This window comes from Salvelinus sp. IW2-2015, linkage group LG9, assembly GCF_002910315.2.
Source record: "Salvelinus sp. IW2-2015 linkage group LG9, ASM291031v2, whole genome shotgun sequence".
In the NCBI taxonomy this organism is placed as follows: Eukaryota; Metazoa; Chordata; class Actinopteri; order Salmoniformes; family Salmonidae; genus Salvelinus; species Salvelinus sp. IW2-2015.
The window spans coordinates 6,973,603-7,000,864 of record NC_036849.1 but is presented as its reverse complement, the minus strand read 5'-3'; the positions used below and the strand labels follow the sequence as shown (position 1 = coordinate 7,000,864).

General features: G+C 42.0%; 1 protein-coding gene and 1 non-coding gene across 2 annotated transcripts in view; both read right to left on the bottom strand.

Annotated features, from left to right (window-relative positions):
* The window catches only part of LOC111968983 (mitogen-activated protein kinase-binding protein 1-like), an 89,334-nt gene extending 63,456 nt beyond the window's left edge, over positions 1–25,878 (bottom strand). Inside the window, exons 1-2 of the mRNA XM_070445118.1 lie at positions 24,895–25,878; positions 9,250–9,341 (exon numbers count right to left, since the gene is read on the bottom strand). Coding sequence (XP_070301219.1) covers positions 9,250–9,341; positions 24,895–25,041 — 239 coding nt within the window. The 5' untranslated portion in view covers positions 25,042–25,878. The remainder of the gene's footprint in view (positions 1–9,249; positions 9,342–24,894) is intronic.
* An 854-nt stretch (positions 25,879–26,732) lies between these two features.
* On the bottom strand, positions 26,733–26,805 carry trnaf-gaa (transfer RNA phenylalanine (anticodon GAA)). The gene has a single exon. It is a non-coding gene; the product is annotated as a tRNA-Phe (tRNA).
* Positions 26,806–27,262: the final 457 nt, after the last annotated feature.

Genomic DNA, 27,262 nt, shown 5'->3' with positions numbered 1-27,262 from the left:
ACAACAGTAGTAGGCTTGATTACCAACAACAACGAGACAGCCTACAGGGAGGAGGTGAGGGCACTCGGAATGTGGTGTCAGAAAAACAACTTCTCACTCAACGTCAACAAAACAAAAGAGATAATCGCAGACTTCAGGGAACAGCAGAGAGAGCACCCCCCTATCCACATCGACGGGACAGTAGTAGAGAAGATCAAATCAAATCAAAGTTTATTTGTCACGTGCACCGAATACAACAGGTGTAGACCTTACAGTGAAATGCTTACTTACAGGCTCTAACCAATGGTGCGGGAAAAAAAGGTGTGTGTGTGTGTGTGTGTGTGTGTGTAGGTAAGTAAAGAAATAAAACAACAGTAAAAAGACATTTGAAAAAAGAGTAGCAAGGCTATATACAGACACCTGTTAGTCAGGCTTATTGAGGTAGTATGTACATGTAGGTATCGTTAAAGTGACTATGCATATATGATGAACAGAGAGTAGAAACATCACGGACAAACTGAAATGGTCCACCCACACAGACAATGCAGTGAAGAAGGCGCAACAGCGCCTTCAGTGAAAGAGAACGAGAGAAAGAGAATCAGACTGCATCCCAAATAGCACCCTATTCCCTTTGTAGGACACTACTTTTGACCAGAGCCCTTTAAAGTAGTGCAGTATAATGTAGGGAATAGGGTGACATTCGGGATACATCCAATGTCTGCAGGGTAGTGTTCTTTTCTAGTTGGGGAAAACATACTTCGTCTGACGAAAGCACAAGACCTTTCGTAATGCTTAGCTTAATTGTAGTCATGTTACTGTAGTCATGTCATTTTGTCTACCAAGCACTCCAGCTTCCAAGGGAGGGAGTGCAGCACATATTCTTCAAGAGATACTGTGAATTTCTGATTCATGGCTTTGCTAATAAATAGCCAACTGTGTTTATTTGACTGTGCTTGCAGACACAGGATGAACAGCAGTGTCTGGGATAGACAAAACAGGATAGCAGTCGACAGTTTGTGCTGGCCTAGTACTGCAGTCTGCCCTGTGTGAAAGAGAACGTGTAGGATTATTTTGCCCGAGAGAGGAAGCTCACCTTTATTACTCAGCCGTCCTCCTAAGGTCATTGATCTGAACCCTGTTTGTCAATCCCATCACATTCTCTATATACAGTGGGGAGAACAAGTATTTGATACACTGCCGATTTTGCAGGTTTTCCTACTTACAAAGCATGTAGAGGTCTGTAATTTTTATCATAGGTACACTTCAACTGTGAGAGACGGAATCTAAAACAAAAATCCAGAAAATCATATTGTATGATTTTTAAGTAATTAATTTGCATTTTATTGCATGACATAAGTATTTGATACATCAGGAAAGCAGAACTTAATATTTGGTACAGAAACCTTTGTTTGCAATTACAGACATCATACGTTTCCTGTAGTTCTTGACCAGGTTTGCACACACTGCAGCAGGGATTTTGGCCCACTCCTCCATACAGACCTTCTCCAGATCCTTCAAGTTTCAGGGCTGTCGCTGGGCAATACGGACTTTCAGCTCCCTCCAAAGATTTTCTATTGGGTTCAGGTCTGGAGACTGGCTAGGCCACTCCAGGACCTTGAGATGCTTCTTACGGAGCCACTCCTTAGTTGCCCTGGCTGTGTGTTTCGGGTCGTTGTCATGCTGGAAGACCCAGCCACGACCCATCTTCAATGCTCTTACTGAGGGAAGGAGGTTGTTGCCAAGATCTCGCGATACATGGCCCCATCCATCCTCCCCTCAATACGGTGCAGTTGTCCTGTCCCCTTTGCAGAAAAGCATCCCCAAAGAATGATGTTTCCACCTCCATGCTTCACGGTTGGGATGGTGTTCTTGGGGTTGTACTCATCCTTCTTCTTCCTCCAAACACGGCGAGTGGAGTTTAGACCAAAAAGCTCAATTTCTGTCTCATCAGACCACATGACCTTCTCCCATTCCTCCTCTGGATCATCCAGATGTCATTGGCAAACTTCAGACGGGCCTGGACATGCGCTGGCTTGAGCAGGGGACCTTGCGTGCGCTGCAGGATTTTAATCCATGACGGCGTAGTGTGTTACTAATCGTTTTCTTTGAGACTGTGGTCCCAGCTCTCTCCAGGTCATTGACCAGGTCCTGCCGTGTAGTTCTGGCTGATCCCTCACCTTCCTCATGATCATTGATGCCCCACGAGGTGAGATCTTGCATGGAGCCCCAGACCGAGGGTGATTGACCGTCATCTTGAACTTCTTCCATTTTCGAATAATTGCGCCAACAGTTGTTGCCTTCTCACCAAGCTGCTTGCCTATTGTCCTGTAGCCCATCCCAGCCTTGTGCAGGTCTACAATTCTATCCCTGATGTCCTTACAGAGCTCTCTGGTCTTGGCCTTGTGAGAGGTTGGAGTCTGTTTGATTGAGTGTGTGGACGGTGTCTTTTATACAGGTAACGAGTTCAAACAGGTGCAGTTAATACATGTAATGAGTGGAGAACAGGAGGGCTTCTTAAAGAAAGACTAACAGGTCTTGTGAGAGCTGGAATTCTTACTGGTTGGTAGGTGATCAAATACTTATGTCATGCAATAAAATGCAAATTAATTACTTAAAAATCATACAATGTGATTTTCTGGATTTTTGTTTTAGATTCCGTCTTTCACAGTTGAAGTGTACCTATGATAAAAATTACAGACCTCTACATGCTTTGTAAGTAGGAAAACTTGCAAAATCGGCAGTGTATCAAATACTTGTTCTCCCCACTGTAAATACACTCTCCAATCCAATAATAATGATGTTATAGATAGATGGATAGATAGATATGCTAGATACTAACGACTCAATATTCCACACTTTCTCGCTTCCCCTGTGAACCCCGGGGGAACTGTGGCTGGCGGAAGTATATGGAGTGTTTGTGGTGAGATGAGTAATGGGATATTGAAACATGAGATCATTCCCCTCCCACCCCCGTGGCTCTGGCTTAAGTAATGCCACAGAGTAGACAGCCATGAGGCATTCCTTTACCGCTGACAAAGGCTTTTAAAGCACAAACCAGATGACAGCCAAGGAATTGAAGGAATTGACGTCGTAGTGCACTCACTCAGCAACGTGCAGCTTCTTTTCTAGCTATTGAATGAGATGACAGCACAGCGGACAGGAGTTGTTCTGTGGTGTGGTCTCCCTCCCTCCGGCCCAGCTGGCCTGCATGTCCTGTCTTCCCACAAGTCATCTGGCTGCTCTCTGAATGTGACACCAGCAAGCAGGCAGCCTAAAACATGATCCGGGGGCCTAGGTACTTGTGTCCCAAATAGCACCCTAATCTCTATATAGAGCTCTGGTCAAAAGGAGTGCACTATGTGCCCTGATCAATAGTTAAACACCATATAGGGTGCCATTTGGGACACATACAGTACCAGTCAAAAGTTTGGACACACCTACTCATTCAAGGGTTTTTCTTTATTTTTACTATTTTCTACATTGTAGCATAATAGTGATGACATCAAAACTATGAAATAACATATATGGAATCATGCAGTAACAAAAAGTTATTTAACAAATCAAAAAATATCTAATATTTGCGATTCTTCGAAGTAGCCATCCTTTGCCTTCATGACAGCTTTGCACACTCTTGGCATTCTCTCAACCAGCTTTATGAGGTAGTCACCTGGAATGCATTTCAATTAACAGGTGTGCCTTGTTAAAAGTGGAATTTCTTTCCTTCTTACTGCATTTGAGCCAATTAGTTGTGTTGTGACAAGGTAGGGGTGGTATACAGAAGACAGCCCTATTTGGTAAAAGACCAAGTCCATATTACAGCAAGAACAGCTCAAATAAGCAAAGAGAAACAAAAAAGCAAAGAGAGAGTCCATCATTACAGACATGAAGATCAGTCAACGTGGTACATTTCAAGAACTTAGAAAGTTTCTTCAAGTGCAGTTACAAAAACCATCAAGCGCTATGATGAAACTGGCTCTCATGAGGACCGCCACAGGAAAGGAAGACGCAGAGCTACCTCTGCTGCAGAGGATAAATTCATTAGAGTTACCAGACTCAGAAATTGCAGCCCAAATAAATGCTTCACAGAGTTCAAGTAACAGACACATCTCAACATCAACTGTCCAGAGGAGACTGCGTGAATAAGGCCTTCATGGTCAAATTGCTGCAAAGAAACCACTACTAACAGGACACCAATAAGAAGAAGAGACTTGCTTGGGCCAAAAAACATGAGCAATGGACGTTAGACCGGTGGAAATCTGTCCTTTGGTCTGATGAGTCCAAATTTTTGATTTTCGGTTCCAACAGCCGTGTCTTTGTGAGATACAGAGTAGGTGAACGGATGATCTCTGCATGTGTGGTTCCCACCGTGAAGCATGGAGGAGGTGGTGTGATGGTGTGGGGGTACTTTGCTGGTAACACTGTCAGGATTTATTTTGAATTCAAGGCACACTTAACCAGCATGGCTACCACAGCATTCTGCAGCGATACACCATCCCACCTGGTTTGCCCTTAGTGGGACTACCATTTGTTTTTCAACAGGACAATGACCCAACACACCTCCAGGCTGTGTAAGAGCTATTTGATCAAGAAGGAGAATGATGGAGTGCTGCATCAGATGACCTGGCCTCCACAATCACCCCGACCTCAACGAAATTGAGATGGTTTGGATTGAGTTGGACCGCAGAGTGATGGAAAAGCAGCCAACAAGTGCTCAGCATATGTTGGAACTCCTTCAAGACTGTTGGAAAAGCATTCCAGGTGAAGCTGGTTGAGAGAATGCCAAGAGTATGCAAAGCTGTCATCAAGGCAAAGGGTGGCTACTTTGAGGAATCTAAAATATATTTTGATTTGTTTAAAAAAAATTAGTTACTACATGATTCCATATGTGTTATTTCATAGTTTTGATGTCTTCACTATTATTCTACACTGTAGAAAACAGTAAAAATAAAGAAAAACCCTTGAGTGTGAAAGTTGTGTCCAAACGTTTGACTGGTACTGTACTTTCACAGCAATAAAACTATTGTTGTCCAACATGGTAGCAAGCACATAATCTTGTGAAAGTATTCTGACTTCAAAGCAATATAAATAAAATATTTACTTATCCGACAGGTTCAGTTATAGGCACCTTCAGAATGTGTTGTCTACATTGGGCCTACCGGTATATTTGAGAGGCCATCGTTCAAAGATCATTTGAAAAACAAGTTAAAAGAAGAGCCTACACCTATGGCTAATTCATGGTAGGCTGAGTAAAAGTATTGCCACACGGCCACTACCATCATCATCAGTCACCCATCAGCCATCTGGTGGGTTGGTTTAGCAGACTGACAGGTGGTCAAGCCTCTGAGATGAGAAAGCCCCGCAGGCTCTGTGGTGTCAACAAAGAGGGGATATCAGTTTCCTTCCAACCCAAGAGAGGAGAGACAGAGACCACCCTCCAATCTGCCAGTCCACTCCAGACCCTACCCCTCCCCCCATGCTGATCCTGTCTTATTTCTCATCCTCTGTTCATGCTGAGACAGACTGGACGACCTCGTTGTTAATCTCCCGTACTGCAAGTTTCCTGTCCTGTCTGCCCAGTACGGCCAGAGTAAGTGGCTAACAATGACGGTGATATCTAGTGCTTCCCTGAGCTCAGCGCCAGCTATGCTGCTTAAATCCGCTGAAACCCCGAAGGCAGCATACTGTAGCTGTCCAAACGTTGGCATCTATTAAATGTATCGCATCGGAGCCATGCGAGGGTGCAGCTTTTCTTTTCTAAGTGAACCAATAAGAGAGACTACAGAAGAGTGACATACTGTACAGTAGTCTTGATAAAGAGCAAGTGAGAGCTCATGGGAGCCAAATATTTACTGCCTCGGGATTTAAGCTATTCTTAGTAGTCGAAGCATTCATTTGAGCTGCATTTTTGTATTCTCCTCTACATTTATTTTTTTGTCCGTCCATCGCCTTAAGTCTTTACGGAATCCTTCTGAGAATACAGCAGGCTTGTTTGCAAGCTTGCAGTTACAAAGGCTCAGGCTGTAGTAAGACCCTCCAGCAGAGAGCTGCAATGCAGCACAGAGGCAGAGCAGAGCCCACTCCTCTTCTCTGGAGCAGAGTGGTCTAAGGAGTATTCCCCTCACACATACGCACCCTCCCCCCCCCCCCCCCCACACACACACAGTGCTACTACTGACCCAGTTTGCTGCAGTGCGGTGCGGTCAGGACGAGGGTCTGTGGCACACATCTATTCATGCATGTTAGATTTATCCAGCAGTAGGACATTTATTTCTCACTGAGGACATTTATTCCATATCACTAGACATGCCATCAGAGGTCTCTCCACAGTCCCCAAGTCCAAAATAAATTTGCGGCAAGGCAATGCACAGTATTATACGGAGCGATGATCGCATGGAACTCCCTTCCATCTCCCATTACTCAAGCAAAAAGCTAAATTAGATTTTTTTTAAATGATAAAACATCTCATGGCACATTAGGGATTGTGAAATGACACACAAACACAAGCACACACACAATCATTGTATTGAAATGTGAGACTGTTGTCTATCAGTGTTTTGTTACTCGTCATGTTTTATGTTTTTGTGTGGATCCCAGGAAGAATAGCTGCTGCTTCGGCAAAAGGATCCAAATTAACCAATACACGACAGATGCTGCTTCAGAGGACCCAGCCATACATTCATTCAAACCCCATACAGTACTATCCTGTTCAATAATCGCACATATCGGATCGGGTGTGTTCGTAGATTCACACTGGAGTGCCATTTGCTCCATCCTAACCAGCTCCCCCTAGCAGAGCTGGTTAGGCTGTTTTCATGTTATCCAGAGCGTTGGTGACTGCAACTGTACTACCGCTGGCAACAATTTAATTATGCTTTCTTGCCAACGTTTACTGACAGCGGGCACATTCAATGGGTGTTGAGCGTTCGTAAATTCATCAGTTATTCTGCGCTCTGGCACACTCAGACGAGAGCGCTCCGAAATCGGAGTAGATAGCCAGAGTGAATTTACGAACGCACCCATCATTCTAGGTTGCACTGTATATATAGCACAATGGAAATTGACCTAAAGTGTGCTGCATTCAGGTTCTGCCATAAATGGTCTAACAATAAAGAGGTATGTAAAGGTGTAATTTAAGACATTTGCAGCAAATGCTGATATCCTTCAGTCATCATAGACAAAACTAGTTGTACAACAAAGCCATTGTAAATCAAACAAATATCCTCCCTCGTCACACACTCAGCATTCAACACATTGGGATCCTGATATTCCAGTTTCCCAATACCCACATAGATGACTGTGCTGTATGGATGTTTGTCTTGATGATAAAACCAGCCGGCCCTGGGGGCCTATCCGTTATGAAACCACATAACATCATGTGCCAGTAGAATGGAACAGTCCCACAATGATATAAGGCTACTTACTACTACAACAACACTTCAGACAGACTAGAGTAAGGCTTGGCATAGACAATCTCCTGTTTCTGCAGCCTAAAGCAGCTTGATGTAGGCTACAAGTACACCCCCTTGGACAGGATGCTAGCCAATCAGACCAAGTATTGTATAAATAGAAAAATCTCATATTCTGAAGAATATGAGCAGGTAGAGCTAGTAAACCATTTCTACATAGCCTAATGTTTTACTCACATCTATGGGGACCAGACCAGTTCATCTTTAATTCATTAATAGCTTTTGCCAAGATGTAATTTGTGTAGCTGTGCACAGGCACATCCAGTACCAGTCAAAAGTTTGGACACACCCACTCATTCAAGGGTTTTTCTTTATTTGTACTGTTTTCTACAGTGTAGAATAATAGTGAAGACATCAAAACTATGAAATAACACATATGTAGTAAACAAAAAAAGTGTTAAACAAATCAAAATATATTTTAGATTCTTCAAAGTAGCCACCCTTTGCCTTGATGACAGCTTTGCACACTCTTGGCATTCTCTCAACCAGCTTCACCTGGAATGCTTTTCCAACAGTCTTGAAGGAGTTCCAACATAAGCTGAGCACTTGTTGGCTGCTTTTCCTTCACTCTGCGGTCAACCTCATCCCAAACCATCTCAATTGGGTTGAGGTCGGGTGATTGTGGAGGCCAGGTTATCTGATGCAGCACTCCATCATTATCCTTCTTGGTCAAATAGCTCTTACACAGCCTGGAGGTGTGTTGGGTCATTGTCCTGATGAAAAACAAATGATAGTCCCACTAAGCGCAAACCAGATGGGATGGCGAATCGCTGCAGAATTCTGTGGTAGCCATGCTGGTTAAGTGTGCCTTGAATTCTAAATAAATTCCGACAGTGTCACCAAGTTCCACCACACCATCACGCCTCCTCCTCCATGCTTCACGGTGGGAACCACACATGCAGAGATCATCCATTCACCTACTCTGTATCTCACAAAGACACAGCGGTTGGAATCAAAAATCTCAAACTTGGACTCATCAGACCAAAGGACAGATTTCCACCGGTCTAACGTCGTTTGCTCATGTTTTTTGGCCCAAGCAAGTCTCTTCTTCTTATCGGTGTCCTTTAGGAGTGGTTTCTTTGCAATTTGACCATGAAGGCCTGATTCACACAGTCTCCTCTGGACAGTTGATGTTGAGATGTGTCTGTTACTTGAACTCTGTGAAGGATTTATTTCTCTTAACAGGAAAAAAAAACATCAGCAGATTCACAGGGAATACATTACATAGTTGGAGAAGCAATTCTCCAAGCCGCAGCTTCATACTAATTGTCAAACATAGACAACGGATACCTTATATTGGTTGTTGGGGTGGGATTTGCATGGGGTGGCTTCAGAATTTATTTGGGTATTCATCATTTCTTACCCATTGGTAGGAAGAGGTTTGGTCCAAATCAGATGTTGGGTACTGTATTTACTGAATCCTATACATTAAAATGCAATAAAAGTAATTAATATTAGCTTAATTTCTCTGAGACAAAATGTTATTTTAACAAAATAATGTTTAGGAATGCTAACTACAGAAACCATTTTTAAATAATCTGATATGGTGGGTGTAATGGCTTGCTGAAATGACATGGAAAGACAAAAGAGAAACGAACAACAAACATTGCATTGAAGTTGACTAAACAAGTAGCAGAAGGACAAGATGTGGGAATTTAAACAAGGTGCAGGACTAGGCATACACAGTAAACCTATTCACTGTACTACTACACATTCATTGTCACATATTTCTGTGGATTTCTCCACAAATGCAGTTGTTGGGTGTGGTTTTGGTGTGTAACGGGAGTTCACCACGGTCACTCACCCAGCTGGGTAGGCCACTAGTCCGGAGCGAGGGTCGCAGGCCAAAGCACGGTTCCCAAATGCTGTGATCCCCAGCACCTTCTCTAATGTCACCTGAAAAATAAATAACACAGAGCTTATTATAGCTCCACAATAAAAATGAATGGGGACACACATTACATTATACCATGTTGTTAAATAATTCATACACAAACTACAGGCCAAATGTGTGGTATTTTGCTAAATGAAAGCAGGTGTTCCTAATGTTTTGTACACTCAGTGTACATGCATAATGATTTGCATGTCATTGTGGCAGTATGGGGAAAACACTGCATGAAACCATCTTTACTCTCCAGCTGTAACACACACATCCTCCCTCACACACACTCTCTGTCTCCCCCTCTCACATAAACACACATACCATTCTCTCTCCCACAAACACATACACACACTGTTCCCAACTTTAAAAACGTTAGGCACCAAACAGAATGTAAGGAGCACCAGAAAGAGATAGATTGTTTTATATAGTTTAGGCTTACATTACATGCTGACCACACCGCTCACGTCGCGTGCTTTGCAAAATAAATGTACAAATACATGCTATTCAATCATTGTACCCACACCGCTCGCACGCGTCAACAAGGTGCTAAAACAGAACTTGGTTCTACTTGTGACGCTTAATACGCTGCAAGTCCTGCCTCTCCCATCTCCTCATTGGTTTTTAGGAGCATATACCCACGTGCCATCTCCTCATTGGTTTTTAGGAGCATATACCCACGTGCCATCTCCTCATTGGTTTTTTAGGAGCATATACCCACGGGCCATCTCCTCATTGGTTTTTAGGAGCATATACCCACGGGCCATCTCCTCATTGGTTTTTAGAGAGCATATACCACGGGCCATCTCCTCATTGGTTTTTAGGAGCATATACCCACGGGCCCATCTCCTCATTGGTTTTTAGGAGCATATACCCACGTGCCATCTCCCATTGGTTTTTAGGAGCATATACCCACTGCCATCTCCTCATTGGTTTTTAGGGCATTTACCCACGTGCCATCTCCTCATTGGTTTTTAGGAGCATATACCCACGTGCCATCTCCTCATTGGTTTTTAGGAGCATATACCCACGTAGGTGATTGAAAGATTAACTGAGGCCCACACTGCAGTCAAGTGGGTAGTGGTAATGCACCTTAAAGTTGGTTGCCAACCGCCATATAAAGTCCAAAGAAGAAGAAGAAGCCTGAATCAACATGCGCGTGGTAGCAGGCCCTTTTCCTTTCTTCCAGTGCCAATCAACTTTGCCTCGATCTAATGCCAAGTTACCAGGTTGCTAGCTAGCTAGATAACATGACTGAACGGCGTTGTTTGTTATTAATTAGCGGCCCGGTGTTAATACGGTAGCTCCGGTTGTATGGGTCATATTTTCTTAACCATTTGAGCTAGAGACGAGACGTTTTCTGCGCTGTAAAGCACGCATGCCTGTCGCGAAGCCGTTTTTCCTCCCTGGCACTGCAGCGTGACAGCGAACTTGCAAAGCCTACTCAGACTGGCCTGTGCTCTTGGTTATATCAGGTCAATGTACCAACTTTGCTCGCTCTGTGTGCTGCTCCAATGTACAAAGGTAATAACAGGGTCTGCATCCCCGCTCGCTATCACGGCTAAATTCTATTTTAAAAACTGATGGAGGTATAGGGGAGCAGGCGCCAGAGGGTAGATCGGTAGGGCCGAAACATTTGGTAGTGTCATCTGAAACTGTACAACGGTATTCTAAATGTTATCATAAGTATTATGATGTTTTGGTCCCTTGATATTACCGTGGTACCGGTATATCGTGAAACACTTGCCTGTACAGAATACAAATATTCCAAAACATACAAGGCACTAAAGTAATACTGTAACAAATGTGGTACAGCAAAACATTTTTGGTCCAATACAACACATTACTGAGTACAACTCTCCATATCTTCAAGTACAGTGGTGGCTGCATCATGTTATGGGTAGGCTTGTAATAGTTAAGGACTGGGGGTCTATGGACCAAAGATCTGTGGAATGGTCAAAATAAGTGCACTATGTGAGGGAAAAGGGTGTCATTTGGGATCCATCCACTAATGCTACTATAGGTTCAAGGTACAGTAGTCTTCTAGAGCTGCACTCACTGCCTTAGAAATAAATCAGCCCCAGGATAACAAGAAAATCCACTCCTTACTTCCCTCGTACTCAAACAAAAGTGGCCTATTCGTTTTGTCTGACTCCCTACTCCAGAGTGCTTCACTCTAAGCCAGTAGGCTATGTCTGCAAAAGCTTTCCATCACCTCTTATTAGCCTACACCCTAAGAAAACAAAAGAATGAAGCTCACTTCAATAATTAAACAATCACAGCAAAGCTGATGATGACTCATATTATGTATATATGATTAAGCGAAACTAAATACAGACAATAGGAAGAAGTAGCATGACTTCAACACCTCCAGGCTGTGGAAGGACTATTTGACTATTTGGAGAGTGATGGAGTGTTATATCAGATGACCACAATCACCCAACCTCAACCCAATTGAGATGGTTTGGGATGAGTTGGACCGCAGAGTGAAGCATATGTGGGAACTCCTTCAACACTGTCGGAAAAGCATTCCTCATGAAGCTAGTTGAGAGAATGCCAAGAGTGTGCAAAGCTGCCATCAAGGCAAAGGGTGGCAACTTTGAATAATCTAAAATGTAAAATATATTTTGATTTGTTTAACACCTTTTTGGTTACTGCATGATTCCATATGTGTTATTTCATAGTTTTGATGTCTTCACTATTATTCTACAATGTAGAAAATAGTCAAAATAAAGAAAAACCCTTGAATGAGTAGGTGTGTCCAAACTTTCAACTGGTACTGTATATATCATGGTGTACAAGACACCTGTCTGATTCACACCTGTCTGAGTGGACTAATCCATTGTGGAGGCCATGGGGATGGCACAGTGCTACTGAAATTGCATATGGTTATATTACATAAGAACATTGTTGCAACACTAATAAAAATAATATTATTTTATAACAAATGCGCTTTCTCCCGCATTGGATAGTGGTCACTGTCCAAGGTTCTGAAACACATCAGTGTGCTTTTGAATTGGCGCCTTTTCCTAGACCATGTTGCTGTGTGCATAATAGCAAAATTAACCAGCATATTGGTGTTGAGAACAAAGCGGCGGAGGCAGCAGCAGAATGAGGAGACTAGAAAACAACCCTTGCCTTATTGTCTAAGAAAAGTGAGTAGAGAGGAAACCCCAACTTAATCTATAATCAACAGCCTAACTGATAAATGTGCCTGGCTTTATAAATCATCCATATATACCACCATTCAAATGTTTGGGGTCATTTAGAAATGTCTTTGTTTTTTAAAAGAAAAGCACATTTTTTTGTCCATTAAAATAACATCAAATTGATCAGAAATACAGTGTAGACATTGTTAATGTTGTAAATGACTATTGTAGCTGGAAACGGCAGATTTTTTATGGAATATCTACATAGGCGTACAGAGGCCCATTATCAGCAACCATCACTCCTGTGTTCCAATGGCATGTTGTGTTTAACTAATCCAAGTTTATCATTTTAAAAGGCTAATTGATCATTAGAAAACCCTTTTGCAATTATGTTAGCACAGCTGAAAACTGTTGTTCTGATTAAAGAAGCAGTAAAACTGGCCTTCTTTAGACTAGTTGAGTATCTGGAGCATCAGCATTTGTGGGTTCGATTAGAGGCTCAAAATGGCCAGAAACAAAGTACTTTCTTCTGAAACTCGTCAGTCTATTCTTGTTCTGAAAAATGAAGGCTATTCCATGCGAGAAATTGCCAAGAAACTGAAGATCTCGTACAACGCGGTGCACTACTCCCTTCACAAAACAGCGCAAACTGGCCCTAACCAGAATAGAAAGAGGAGTGGGAGTCCCCGGTGCACAACTGAGCAAGAGGACAAGTACATTAGAGTGTCTAGTTTGAGAAACAGACGCCTCACAAGTCCTCAACACCAGTCTCAATGTCAACAGTGAAGAAGCGACTCTGGGATGCTAGCCTTCTAGGCAGAGTTGCAAAGAAAAAGACATATCTCAGACTGGCCAATAAAAAGAAAAGATTAAGATGGGCAAAAGAACACAGACACTGGACAGAGGAAGATTGGAAAAAAAGTGTTATGGGAAGACAAATCTAAGTTTGAGGTGTTCGGATCACAAAGAAGAACAACCGTGAGACGCAGAAAAAATGAAAAGATGCTGAAGGAGTGCTTGACGCCATCTGTCAAACATGGTGGAGGCAATGTGATGGTCTGGGGGTGCTTTGGTGGTGGTAAAGTGGGAGATTTGTACAGGGTAAAAGGAATCTTGAAGAAGGAAGGCTATCACTCCATTTTGCAACGCCATGCCATACCCTGTGGACGGCGCTTAATTGGAGCCAATTTCCTCCTGATCTGTTTCACCTGTCGTTGTGATTGTCTCCACCCCCCTCCAGGTGTTGCCCATCTTCCCCATTATCCCCTGTGTATTTATTCCTGTGTTCTCTGTTTGTCTGTTGCCAGTTCGTTTTGTTCGTCAAGCCTACCAGCGTTTTTTCCCTTTCTCCTGTCCTTGCTATAGTTCCTGTTTTCTTGTTTCCTGGTTTTGACCATTCCTGCCTGCCCTGACCCTGAGCCTGCCTGTCGTCCTGTACCTTTGCCCCACCTATCTGGATTACTGACTTTTGCCTGCCCTTAACCTGTCCTTTTGCCTGTCCCTGTTCGAATAATAAACTTTTGTTATTTCGACACTGTCTGCACCTGGGTCTTACCTTAAACGTGGTACCTACAACAGGACAATGACCCAAAGCACAACTCCAAACTATGCAAGAACTATTTAGGGAAGAAGCAGTCAGCTGGTATTCTGTCTATAATGGAATGGCCAGCACAGTCACCGGATCTCAACCCTATTGAGCTGTTGTGGGAGCAGCTGGAACGTATGGTACGAAATAAGTGCCAATCAAGCCAATCCAACTTGTGGGAGGTGCTTCAGGAAGCATGGGGTGAAATCTCATCAGATTACCTCAACAAATTGACAACTAGAATGCCAAAGGTCTGCAAGGCTGTAATTGCTGCAAATGGAGGATTATTTGACGAAAGCAAAGTTTGAAGGACAAAATTATTATTTCAATTAAAAATCATTATTTATAACCTTGTCAACGTCTTGACTATATTTCCTATTCATTTTGCAACTAATTTCATGTATGTTTTCATGGAAAACAAGGACATTTCTAAGTGACCCCAAACTGTTGAACGGTAGTGTATATCTACAGAAATAAGACAGATCCTGCTTCTGTTGCCTGTTTGAGCATTTGTTTAATAGCCTACTGATTCCATGAGCACCAATTCCATTGTCAAGTAAACAATTTCACAGATTCGGCTGTTTTTAAACTTTGCTTTGCTGTAATCAAGGCTTTAAACTTTTTTTTTTAGTTAGAACAGCCTCTGGTATTATTTATCATTATTATGTTATTTACACTGTTCCAAATTGTCAGAAAAATAATAACGCTCCTTTTTCTTGATATCCTTCTCATTGTTATTATTACTATTAGGATCATCATTATTATAATAAGTAATGTCATTATCGTTAGTAGGCTTAGTAAAGCAGCTTTGTATAACCACAATAGAGCTGTAGTCCTAAGAGCACCTCCTGTTTAGTCTTAATACCTTAACTTACTTAGGCCTAAATTTTAATACTTACTAATACCATAGGATATGGGATCAATCATTCATTCGTTCATATCATCACACAGCATACAACTCATTTATGATTTGAAATGCAAATCAAGCATTTGTTTTAAAATGAAATAGAGCGAGCCTTGAATAACTAGCTTAAACAATAAATAAACCGTTCCATTTCGGAAATTGCATTCACGAATGAACGTGACTGGTTTTAGTCTTTGCTGTAATAAAGGCTTAGCAAAAAAGCGTTACAACAAACTCTCTGGTACCAGTGGTGGTAGGTGCCATTTAAGATGGGGGAGGATAACTTTATTTTATGAGCATGGCCTTATTTCTATTACACCATATTGGATGACAGTAAATCATATTCCATTCAACCAGTTCAATGTAACATTGATAGGTTTAGGCAACTACATGATACTAGAATTTTCCCTATACCCATCATGAGGTTGCTACAACCTACCCTATAAATTAAAGTTTACATTGTAGGTCAGGTCGAGATAATTTTGAGTGATCAAGGTGACAGACATTGACACATTCAAGACCGCCTTGCACACTCTTGCCTGCATCTACCTGATCTAGGGTGTAATCATTAGTCCAACAGTTGCAAACAAGCGTTTCTATTGGACAAATTCAGGTATGTTTATCCCTGTCTCGTTCTGTTTGCTTCCGTTTGATTACATTTTTCAACAGAATTGGCGCAATGAATACAACCCCGATTAAACGCAAACTTTCATAGCAGCCACATACAAACACCTTCTCATTTCACCTTTTCCCTTCGCTTGTGGACTTCAGTGCACAACTCACCAGCTGTCTGTGACCAGGAGAAAAAAACCTGTCCAAGCCAAACCTTCATATGATGATCGCTAACCACTACACACAGCCTACATCGTTGTGACCATATTATCTAATGTCAGAGTCAACATAACTACTACAACTAACGCATTAGTAAACCAGCTACAATCGCGCAGTACAGTGTGTACAGTTCCAGTGCTGGATAGCCATAGCCAGCTAGCTAACATAGCATCCCTCTCTTTTTGAGCCGGATGTTTGAGTAGGCTAAATTAACTAGCTGCATTCGATGCTAGCTAAGTAAGTGAAAGTGGGGAAAAAATACTACAAAACAAAGCTCTCTTGCTTCTCCTTCATTTTTGAAGAAATGTATTTGTTAAAAAAAAAAGTTTTACTATTGTCTTTCTCTCTGAGTCAACTACTCAACACATTTTATGTACTTCAGGTCTAGCTAGCTGTAGCTTATGCTTTCAGTACTAGATTAATTCTCTGATCCTTTTATTGAGTGGAAAACATGTCAGTTCGTGCTGCAAGAGCTCTGATAGGTTGGAGGACGTCCTCCCGAAGTTGTTATAATTTCTGTGTAAGTACAGTGAGGGAAAAAAGTATTTGATCCCCTGCTGATTTTGTTCGTTTGCCCACTGACAATGAAATGATCAGTCTGTAATTTTAATGGTATGTTTATTTGAACAGTGAGAGACAGAATATCAACAAAAAAATCCAGAAAAACGCATGTCAAAAATGTTATAAATTGATTTGCATTTTAATGAGGGAAATAAGTATTTGACCCCTCTGCAAAACATGACTTAGTACTTGGTGGCAAAACCCTTGTTGGCAATCACAGAGGTCAGATGTTTCTTGTAGTTGGCCACCAGGTTTGCACACATCTCAGGAGGGATTTTGTCCCACTCCTCTTTGCAGATCTTCTTCAAGTCATTAAGATTTCGAGGCTGACGTTTGGCAACTCGAACCTTCAGCTCCCTCCACAGATTTTCTATGGGATTAAGGTCTGGAGACTGGCTAGGCCACTCCAGGACCTTAATGTGCTTTTTCTTGAGCCACTCCTTTGTTGCCTTGGCCGTGTGTTTTGGGTCATTGTCATGCTAGAATACCCATTCACGACCCATTTTCAATGCCCTGGCTGAGGGAAGGAGGTTTTCACCCAAGATTTGACGGTACATGGCCCCGTCCATCGTCCCTTTGATGCGGTGAAGTTGTCCTGTCCCCTTAGCAGAAAAACACCCCCAAAGCATAATGTTTCCACCTCCACGTTTGACGGTGGGGATGGTTTCTTGGGGTCATAGGCAGCATTCCTCCTCCTCCAAACACGGCAAGTTGRGTTGATGCCAAAGAACTCCACTTTGGTCTCGTCTGACCACAACACGTTCACCCAGTTGTCCTCTGAATCATTCAGATGTTCATTGGCAAACTTCAGACGGGTATGTATATGAGCTTTCTTGAGCAGGGGGACCTTGCGGGCGCTGCAGGATTTCAGTCCTTCACGGCGTAGTGTGTTACCAATTGTTTTCTTGGTGACTATGGTCCCAGCTGCCTTGAGATCATTGACAAGATCCTCCTGTGTAGTTCTGGGCTGATTCCTCACCATTCTCATGATCATTGCAAATCCACGAGGTGAGATCTTACATGGAGCCCTAGGCCAAGGGAGTTTGACAGTTSTTTTGTGTTTCTTCCATTTGCGAATAATCGCACCAACTGTTGTCACCTTCTCACCAAGCTGCTTGGCAATGGTCTTGTAGCCCATTCCAGCCTTGTGTAGGTCTACAATCGTGTCCCTGACATCCTTGGAGAGCTCTTTGGTCTTGGCCATGGTGGAGAGTTTGGAATCTGATTGATTGATTGCTTCTGTGGACAGGTGTCTTTTATACAGGTAAGAAACTGAGATTAGGAGCACTCCCTTTAAGAGTGTGCTCCTAATCTCAGTTCGTTACCTGTATGAAAGACACCTGGGAGCCAGAAATCTTTCTGATTGAGAGGGGGTCAAATACTTATTTCCCTCATTAAAATGCAAATCAATTTATAACATTTTTGACATGCRTTTTTCTGGATATTTTTGTTGTTATTCTGTCTCTCACTGTTCAAATAAACCTACCATTAAAATTATAGACTGATAATTTCTTTGTCAGTGGGCAAACGTACAAAATCAGCAGGGGATCAAATACTTTTTTCCCTCACTGTATATGGATGGGGTGAGAACAGTGAGCTTCCTAGGTTTGTATTGAAGTCAATGTTGGAGGACAGAAGCTAGCTGTCCTCCAGCTACACCATGGTGCTACCCTCATTGCAAAACAGTGTGTTTTAATCAATTATTTGGTGATGTGAATATATTTAATATAGTTTTATCTCAAATCTTTCACTATTTTTATATTTGATCCTCCTTTTCCTCCTCTGAGGAGCCTCCACTGTCTGGTACGCTTATAATGTATTTAGTGTCGTTTACGTCGTTCCAAACGGTCAGAAAAGTTATATTGTAATCTAACAGCACCTGTTTGGTACACATAATTTGCACGCATTGCCTGCTCTTTACCTTATTTTTCTAGATCTCCAGTATTTTCTACAACTAGTCAAATTCATTCCACACATCTGACTTTCCCTTTACCTCCTGAGAAACCAGTAATCATTCCCTCGTTTCGGATTTTTTTGTCACGTCCTCTGCCTCCATTTTATGGTGTTCGGAGTTTGTTATTACCAATTTATTGATGTGATTACGATATGCTATAGGTCAGGCCTTATTGGTCACGTGCATGTGATGCATTAATGTGTCACGTAAAGAGAGCAATGGTTGAGGGAATAAGGAACGTTTTCCCTATACAACTGAGGGATTACGGTAAGAAGACTTTTCAGTCAGAAATGGCTGTAATTATGTTGCAGCTTAAGCAACACGGACAGAGCGATAAACACTTTGATGTTCTGTGGCGGTCGCCGCAGCAGAGACAGCGCGATAAACACTTTGATGTTCTGTGGCGGTCGCCGCAGCAGAGACAGCGCGATAAACACTTTGATGTTCTGTGGTGGTCGCTGCAGCAGAGACAGCGCGATAAACACTTTGATGTTCTGTGGNAGCGCGATAAACACTTTGATGTTCTGTGGTGGTCGCTGCAGCAGAGACAGCGCGATAAACACTTTGATGTTCTGTGGTGGTCGCTGCAGCAGAGAGGAGAGAGAGACAACAGGTGCTAGTCACACAGTCGCTCAATGTCTTTTTTTTGTAACACGTAATAAGTCTGAGCCAGGTCCGGCCCAATCAAATCAATTACTGGTCGGACTCTCTCTAGTCATTTGTGTGTCTTAATTATGTAATCAAACAAGCATCAGACAAGCTCAGTATATATAGTTGATTTGTCTATATATGGAAAAATACACGTTTTGACATTTCTACTAATCGATTGGTCGAAAGAACAGACGACTCTTGGTCGACCAAGATTTTTTTTTAGTTGGGAACAGCCCTAAACGAATTAAATGACTATCCGGATTACCTGAATTGATCCTTTTTAGAGGTCGACCGATTAATCAGCTTGGCCGATTAATTAGGGCCGATTTCAAGTTTTCATAACAATCCGTAATCAGCCTTTTTGGACGCCGATTATGGCCAATTACATTGCAATCCACGAGGAGACTGCGTGGCAGGCTGACCACCTGTTACGCGAGTGCAGCATCAAAAGGGCCTTGTGGCTGCAAGGAGCCAATGTAAGTTGCTAGCTAGCATTAAACTTATCTTATAAAAAACAACCAATCTTAACATAATCACTAGTTAACTAMACATGGTTGATGATATTACTAGGTTAACTAGCTTGTCCTGCGTTGCATATAATCACAATGCGGTGTCTGTTAATTTATCATCGAATCACAGCTTACTTCAACTTGGCCAAACGGGTGACGATTTAACAAAAGCGCATTCGCGAAAACAGCACAATCGTTGCATAAATGTACCTAATCATAAACATCAATGCCTTTCTTAAAATCAATACACAAAAGTATATATTTTTTAAACCTGCATATTTAGTTAAAAGAAATGCATGTTAGCAGGAAATATTAACTAGAGAAATTGTCACTTCTTTTGCGTTCAGTGCAAGCAGAGTCAGGGTATATGCAGCAGTTTGGGCCGCCTGGCTCGTTGCGAACTGTGTGAAGACCATTTCTTCCTAACAAAGACCGTAATTAATTTGCCAGAATTTTACATATTTATGACATAACATTGAAGGTCGTGCAATGTAACAGCAATATTTACACTTAGGGTTGCCACCCGTTCGAAAATACGGAACGGTTCTGTATTTCACCCTAAGAATAAACATTTTGTTTTCAAAATGATAGTTTCAGGATTTGACCATATTAATGGCCAAAGGCTCTGTCACGACTTCCGCCGAAGTCGGCTCCTCTCCTTGTTCGGGCGGCGTTCGGCGATCGACGTCACCGGCTTTCTAGCCATCGCCGCTCCATTTCTCATATATCCATTTGTTTTGTCTTGTTTCATACACACCTGCTTTTTTTGTTGTTGACCGGAATAAAAGTGTGCCTGTTTACTCTACTCTGCTCTCCTGCACCTGACTTCGCCTCCCTTACACAGCCTTAACAGACTCGTATTTCTGTGTGTTTATTATATTATAATTAAATCTATGATTTGATATTTGATAGAGCAGTCTGACTGAGCGGTGGTAGGCAGCAGCAGGCTCGTAAGCATTAATCCAAACAGCACTTTCCTGCGTTTGCCAGGAGCTCTTAGCAATGCTTGACCCACAGCTCTGTTTATGAATTCAAGCCTATCAACTCCCATGATTAGGCTGGCAATACTAAAGTGCCTATAAGAACATCCAATAGTCAAAGGTATATGAAATACAAATGGTATAGAGAGAAATAGTCAACGTGTCATAATTCCTATAATAATGACAACCTAAAACTTCTTAACTGGGAATATTGAAGACTCGTGTTAAAAGGAACCACCAGCTTTCATATGTTCTCATGTTCTGAGCAAGGAACTTTAAAAGTGAGCTTTTTTACATGGCAAAAGGGCAAAAGCTCGCTTGATCTTGATTTTTTTTACTTTCTTCTCCAACACTGTGTTTTTGCATTATTTTAAACCAAATTGAACATGTTTCATTATTTATGAGGCTAAATTGATTTTTATTTATGTATTAAGTTAAAATAAGTGTTCATTCAGTATTGTTGTAATTGTCATTATTACAAATAAAAAAATTGGCCGATCGGATCGGCTTTAGGTCCTCCAATTATCGGTATCGGTGTTGAAAAATCATAATCGGTCGACCTCTAGTCTCTACCCACACACTCACACACACACACACACACACACACACACACACACACACACACACACACACACACACACACACACACACACACACACACACACACACACACACACACACACACACACACACAACACCACACACACACACACACACACACACACACACACACACTGCGGTTACTGCTCCACATATGCTGCTGCTACAGCTCAGTCTTTTATCTATTCTGTTGCCTATTCACTTTACCCCTACATACTGTGCCTTCGGAAAGAATTCAGACCCCTTGACTTTTTCCACATTTTGTTAGGTTACAGCCTTATTCTAAAATTGAATAAAAATTATTTTTCCTCATCAATCTACACACAATACTCCATAATGACAAAGCAAAAAAATGGTTTTTAGAAATGTTTGCTAATTTATTACAAATTTAAAAAAAAAAAATATCACATTGAAATAAGTATTCAGACCCTTTACTCAGTACTTTGTTGAAGCACCTTTGGCAGCGATTACAGACTCGAGTTATCTTGAGTATGTAACGGCTTTCTTCCTGGGGTGAAGGAGAGGACCAAAATGCAGCGCGGCTAGTGTTCAACATGATTTAATAAAGAATATATGAGAACACTACAAACAACAAAACAAGAAATGTGAAAACCGAAAACAGTCCTATCTGGTGCAGAACACAAAGACAGAAGACAACCACCCACAACTCCCAACACAAAACAAGCCACCTATATATGATTCTCAATCAGGGACAACGATTGACAGCTGCCTCTGATTGAGAACCATATTAGGCTGAACACAGAAACAGACAAACTAGACACACAACATAGAATGCCCACCCAGCTCACGTCCTGACCAACACTAAACAAGCAAAACACACAAGAACTATGGTCAGGACGTGACAGAGTATGACGCTACAAGCTTGGCAGACCTGTATTTGGGGAATTTCTCTCATTCTTCTCTGCAGATCCTCTCAAGCTCTGTCAGGTCGGATGGGGAATGTCGCTGCACAAATATTTTCAGGTCTCTCCAGAGATGTTTGATCGGGTTCAAGTCCAGGCTCTGGCTGGGCCACTCAAGGACATTCAGAGACTTGTCCCGATGCCACTCCTGCATTGTCTTGGCTGTGTGCTTAGGGTCATTGTCCTGTTGGAAGGTGAATCTTCACCCAAGTCTGAGGCGCTCTGGAGATGGTTTTCATCAAGGATCTCTCTGTACTTTGCTCCATTCATCTTTACCTCGATCCTGACTAGTCTCCCAGGCCCTGCCGCTGAAAAACATCCCCACAACATGATACTGCCACCACCATGCTTCACCGTAGGGATGTTGCCAGGTTTCCTCCAGAAGTGACGCTTGTCATTCAGGCCAAAGAGTTCAATCTTGGTTTCATCAGACCAGAGAATCTTGTTTCTCATGGTCTGAGAGTATTTAGGTGCCTTTTGGAAACTCCAAGCGGGCTGTCATGTGCCTTTTAATGAGAAGTGGCTTCCGTCTGGCCACTCTGCCATAAAAGCATGATTGGTGGAGTGCTGCAGAGATGGATGTCATTCTGGAAGGTTCTCTCCCATCTCCACAGAGGAACTCTAGAGCTCTGTCAGAGTGACCATCGGGTTCTTGGTCACCTCCCTAAACAAGGCCCTTCTCCCCCGATTGCTCCATTTGGCCGGGCGGCCAGCTCTAGGAAGAGTCTTGGTGGTTCAAAACTTCTTCCATTTAAGAATAATGGAAGCCACTGTGTTCTTGGGGACCTTCAATGCTGCAGAAATTGTTTGGTACCCTTCCCCAGATCTGTGCCTCGACACAATCCTGTCTCGGAGCTCTACGAAGAATTCCTTCGACCTCTTACCTTGGTTTTTGGTCTGACATGCACAGTCAACTATGGGACCTTACATAGACAGGTGTGTGCCTTTCCAAATCATGTCCAATCAATTGAATGTACCACAGGTGGATTCCAATCAAGTTGTGGAAACATCTCAAGGATGATCAATGAAAACAGGATGCACCTGAGCTCAATTTCAAGTTTCATAGCAAAGGGTTTGAAAACTTATGTAAATAAGGTATTTTTTATTATTATTTATTTTATACATTTGCAAACATTTCTGAAAACCTGCTTTGTCATTATGGGGTATTTTGTGTAGATTACTAAGGATTTGTATCTATTTAGACGTTTACAGGGGCAGCTTTGACAGGGCAGAAATTTTACACACTGACTTGTTGGAAAGGTGGCATCCTATGACGGTGCCACGTTGAATGTCACTGAGCTCTTCAGTAAGGCCATTCTACTGCCAATGTTTGTTTATGGAAATTGCCTGGCTGTGTGCTCGATTTTACACACCTGTCGGCAACAGGTGTGGCTGAAATAGCCAAATCCACTAATTTGAAAGGCTTGTCCACATATTTTTGTATATATAGTGTAGCTACCTCAATTACCTCGTACCCTTGCAAATTGATTCAATAGTGTTACTCCCTATATAGTCATGTTATTTTTACTCTTTATTGTTATTCACTGTGTATTTAGTCCTCATGTCAGTATTTATTGGCTACCCGGTGGTCTACACCTGCTGTATACGGTGCATGTGTCAAATGAAATTTTATTTGGAAAGGACCAGTAAGTAAGCATTTCACTGTTAGTCTACACCTACAAATAAAATGGTATTTACTATACATGAAACCTTGTCATATTGATTACATTCTTGGACTTAAACTTCAAATGTACAGTATTATTGTCACAGATGGAGATTTAGCCAACAAACAATCAAACTGGACAGTTCTATCTCAATCTCTTCATTTAAAGACTCAATCATGGACACTTACTGACAGTTGTGGCTGCTTTGCGTGATGTATTGTTGTCTCTACCTTCTTGCCCTTTGTGCTGTTGTCTGTGCCCAATGATGTTTGTACCATGTTTTGTGCTGCTACCATGTTGAGATGCTGCCATGTTGTGTTGCTACCATATTGTTGTCATGTTGTGTTGCTACCATGCTATGTAGGTCTCTCTTTATGTAGTGTTGTTTATGTAGTCCATATTTTTATTTAAAAAATATATTTTTAATCCCAGCCCCTGTACCCGCAGGAGGCCTTTTGCCTTTTGATAGGCCGTCATTGTAAATAAGAATTTGTTCTTAACTGACTTGCCTAGTTAAATAAAAGTTAAATAAAATATATTATAAAATGTTAGAACTGAACTTGGCTAATGTTTTTTTTTTCTTTATTGCTTTGTAGGGGGTTCTGTCAGGCACACTTCACGTGTGTGCCTTTGTGAGAGAGAAAACACAGATAGCTTGTAGCCTACATGTGAATGGAAGGATCACAGCTGTCTGTGAGAGGTAGGTGTCACATGCCATGTGTGTCACATGCCATTTTCTCACGTCAACACTAAGGGAGCAACACTAGGGAACAGTTCTCCTATATAATCAACTTACAGTTGTAAATATCCTAGCCTTTGTCCATAGGAATCACTGTAACTGCAATTGGGAGAGTAATATACTAGTTATAACCAATTACTTCAACATGAAGATATACGGAGTTAACTGCAGGACTAGGCTACTATGAGGGATGAGGATTTATGCTACGAACAACCTCCACGGGGTTGTTGCTGCAAGGGGGAATAAGCCTGCATGCAATGTTCATGTTCAGGTTTATGATCAGTGACACACTTCTCTAAATATGTAATGTTTCTGGACTCTATGAGGAGCCAGACAATTATTTCCACTGGAAAGCAATGTACTGATCATTTAATTTTACCGGTAGATTAACGCTATTTCAATTAGGCCTATATAAACATTATCGTGATATTGCCTGGAAGGTCGCTCGTTGTGTTTGATAGCAAACCTACAAGCTGGTTATAATAGTCTACTACTGTTCCTATCCACGCCAGATACATACCTTGTTACTGAGATTCTCTTTATGGTTCCGATCTTTATTCCTTCTCAATTTGATAGATGGCGAGCGGAGAAGATTTTTGATCCGACTCTTTATTGTGGAACCCTCCACCGTCATCATGAAATCTAAATTCTGACTGATCTCAGACATCGGTTGATAGAACTAGTACATGAAATCTGGCAACCAGTGGTGATAGCCAGACAAAACCAAATGTTGTTCAGCAAAATAAATACAAAGATAAAATATACGTTAATTTGCTGTCATGCTTCCTTCTGGTTCAATGCGTTGCATGTTATGTTGGCATGATGTGTGCGGTTCCCGTTCATTACATGCCCTGGTCTGCCTGGAAAGCTTTTCTATATTATCCGTCCTTCTTGCATTACATTCTGATCCACTGGGAGAGATATTTCTCTGGATGCATTTGGAAAAATTGTCCATGTTCCCAGATTGTCAACTGTAGTAGCTAGCTACTTCGATGGTCGGGTTCCTGAAGACTGTCAGTCACGCCGCGACTCCTCGTCTTGTGTCATTGCGTCCTCCGCGATGAGAACTGCCATTGGTGAAACTGGATCTGCGGCACAATACCAGTTCTTGGTTAGCTACTGTAGCTAGCCAAGCTTTCTGCCAATGTCCCAGCTGTCTCTTTCGTTCCCACATTGGGCAAGAAAGATACTGCCGTTAGCTAAACCACATGCTAAAGAAGAATATGCCCAGTGCTATTGCCTACTAGCATGCCATTTAACAACGTTAGCAAGCTAGCTCGGTACTGTAGGCTAACGTTGTGCATAGCCCCCAAGCACTGTCAGTGACATGCCAGCTAGCTAGCTACCTTGCCGCTTCTATCAATCTTTTTCTGTTTATTCCATGCAGGGTTGAATGACAACCGCTTGCGACACTGATATCTATATTTCACTTTCCCGTTGTTGAGAAGTTTTGGGCAGGACTGTCAGGGCAGACCTCAGTCTCGCCTCGTAGCAAGCATCAACATTTGACAGTCATCTGTTGATTACTTTGGAAAAGCATTCTGACCCAGATCTCACCAGCAGCAGCTCACCAAGTCAATGTCGCCATCTAGTGGTTGAAATTGTCAAACTCCATTTCATGTACAGCTCGTCACTTTAACAGTAAATTGGTTTTAGTCCTCAACACTCGAATGCAAAATTTGAAAGAAAACAGTTGTTGAAATCCACTTTTTAGTAATTTATATGTAAACAGGGAATTCTAGTCGCATTGTAAAACATTTTCGAATATTTTATTTGCAAGACTTTAACCTTTTATTTACCTTTTCATGTACAGGCATTACACTGACAAACACATAGCTTAAGAGTTTTAGTTTACTTTTTTACATTACTTAGACCTCAACTTAACAAACATGGCTTTGTGTGGGAACTGGGAAGTGACATTGACAATATATTACATCTTTCCCAGACACCAATGCATGCTAGTCTTGGTACCAGTCTGACAAACATTCCACTCATTGTACTCTGTGTCATGTGCCAAAGAGTTAGTGCTATCCGGGATCCTTGGGACTTCCTACGCAAAACCCCAACCGCATTTTACAGTTCAACTTCGATGCGGGGTAGGGACGTTGAGTTGCTCATTGTTTTTTTACATTTTATTTATTTAACTAGGCAAATCCTTTAAGAATAAATTATTATTTACAATGATGGCCTTTACCGGCCAAACCCGGAAGACGCTGGGCCAATTGTGCGCTGCCCTATGGGACTCCCAATCACGGCTGGATGTGACACAGCCTGCATTCGAACCAGGGACTCTAGTGACACCTCTTGAGGTGCAGTGCTTTAAACCACTGCGCCACTCGGGAGCCAAAAAACATTGTCTGCCGAAACCAGGGATCGAACCAGGGACCTTTAGATCTTCAGTCTAACGCTCTCCCAACTGAGCTATTTCGGCTAGGTATCGGAACTCTCATTTGATTGTGTCCATAACACGTGGAGCCACGAAAATATAATTAGAATTATAACAAAGTCAAAAACAAAAAGGTTGCTGTTAGCTAGGAAAGTTAATACGTTTTGTAGTTGATATATATTTAGTTTCAGAATTTAGACCCTAGACGCGAGCTAGCCATTTTTGAAAGATACCACAGTCACAAAGTCAAAATGTGCTAACTAACGTTAGTGGAAACCGTCTCGTCTTGATAAAAATAAAACGGTTGCTGGAGATAATAACTGACGAGTTCCAATAGTTGCGTAACCTTTGAGATGAAGGACAGCTGTGATGTCTATCAAATCAGATCTCCTTGAGCTCTTTTTCAATCGCGTTGGTGCCATTTTCACAAGTATGCGGTGAATTTTAAACACTTAGTACAAAACTCCTTGTAACACATTCGGTCTTGCATCCAAAACCGTTC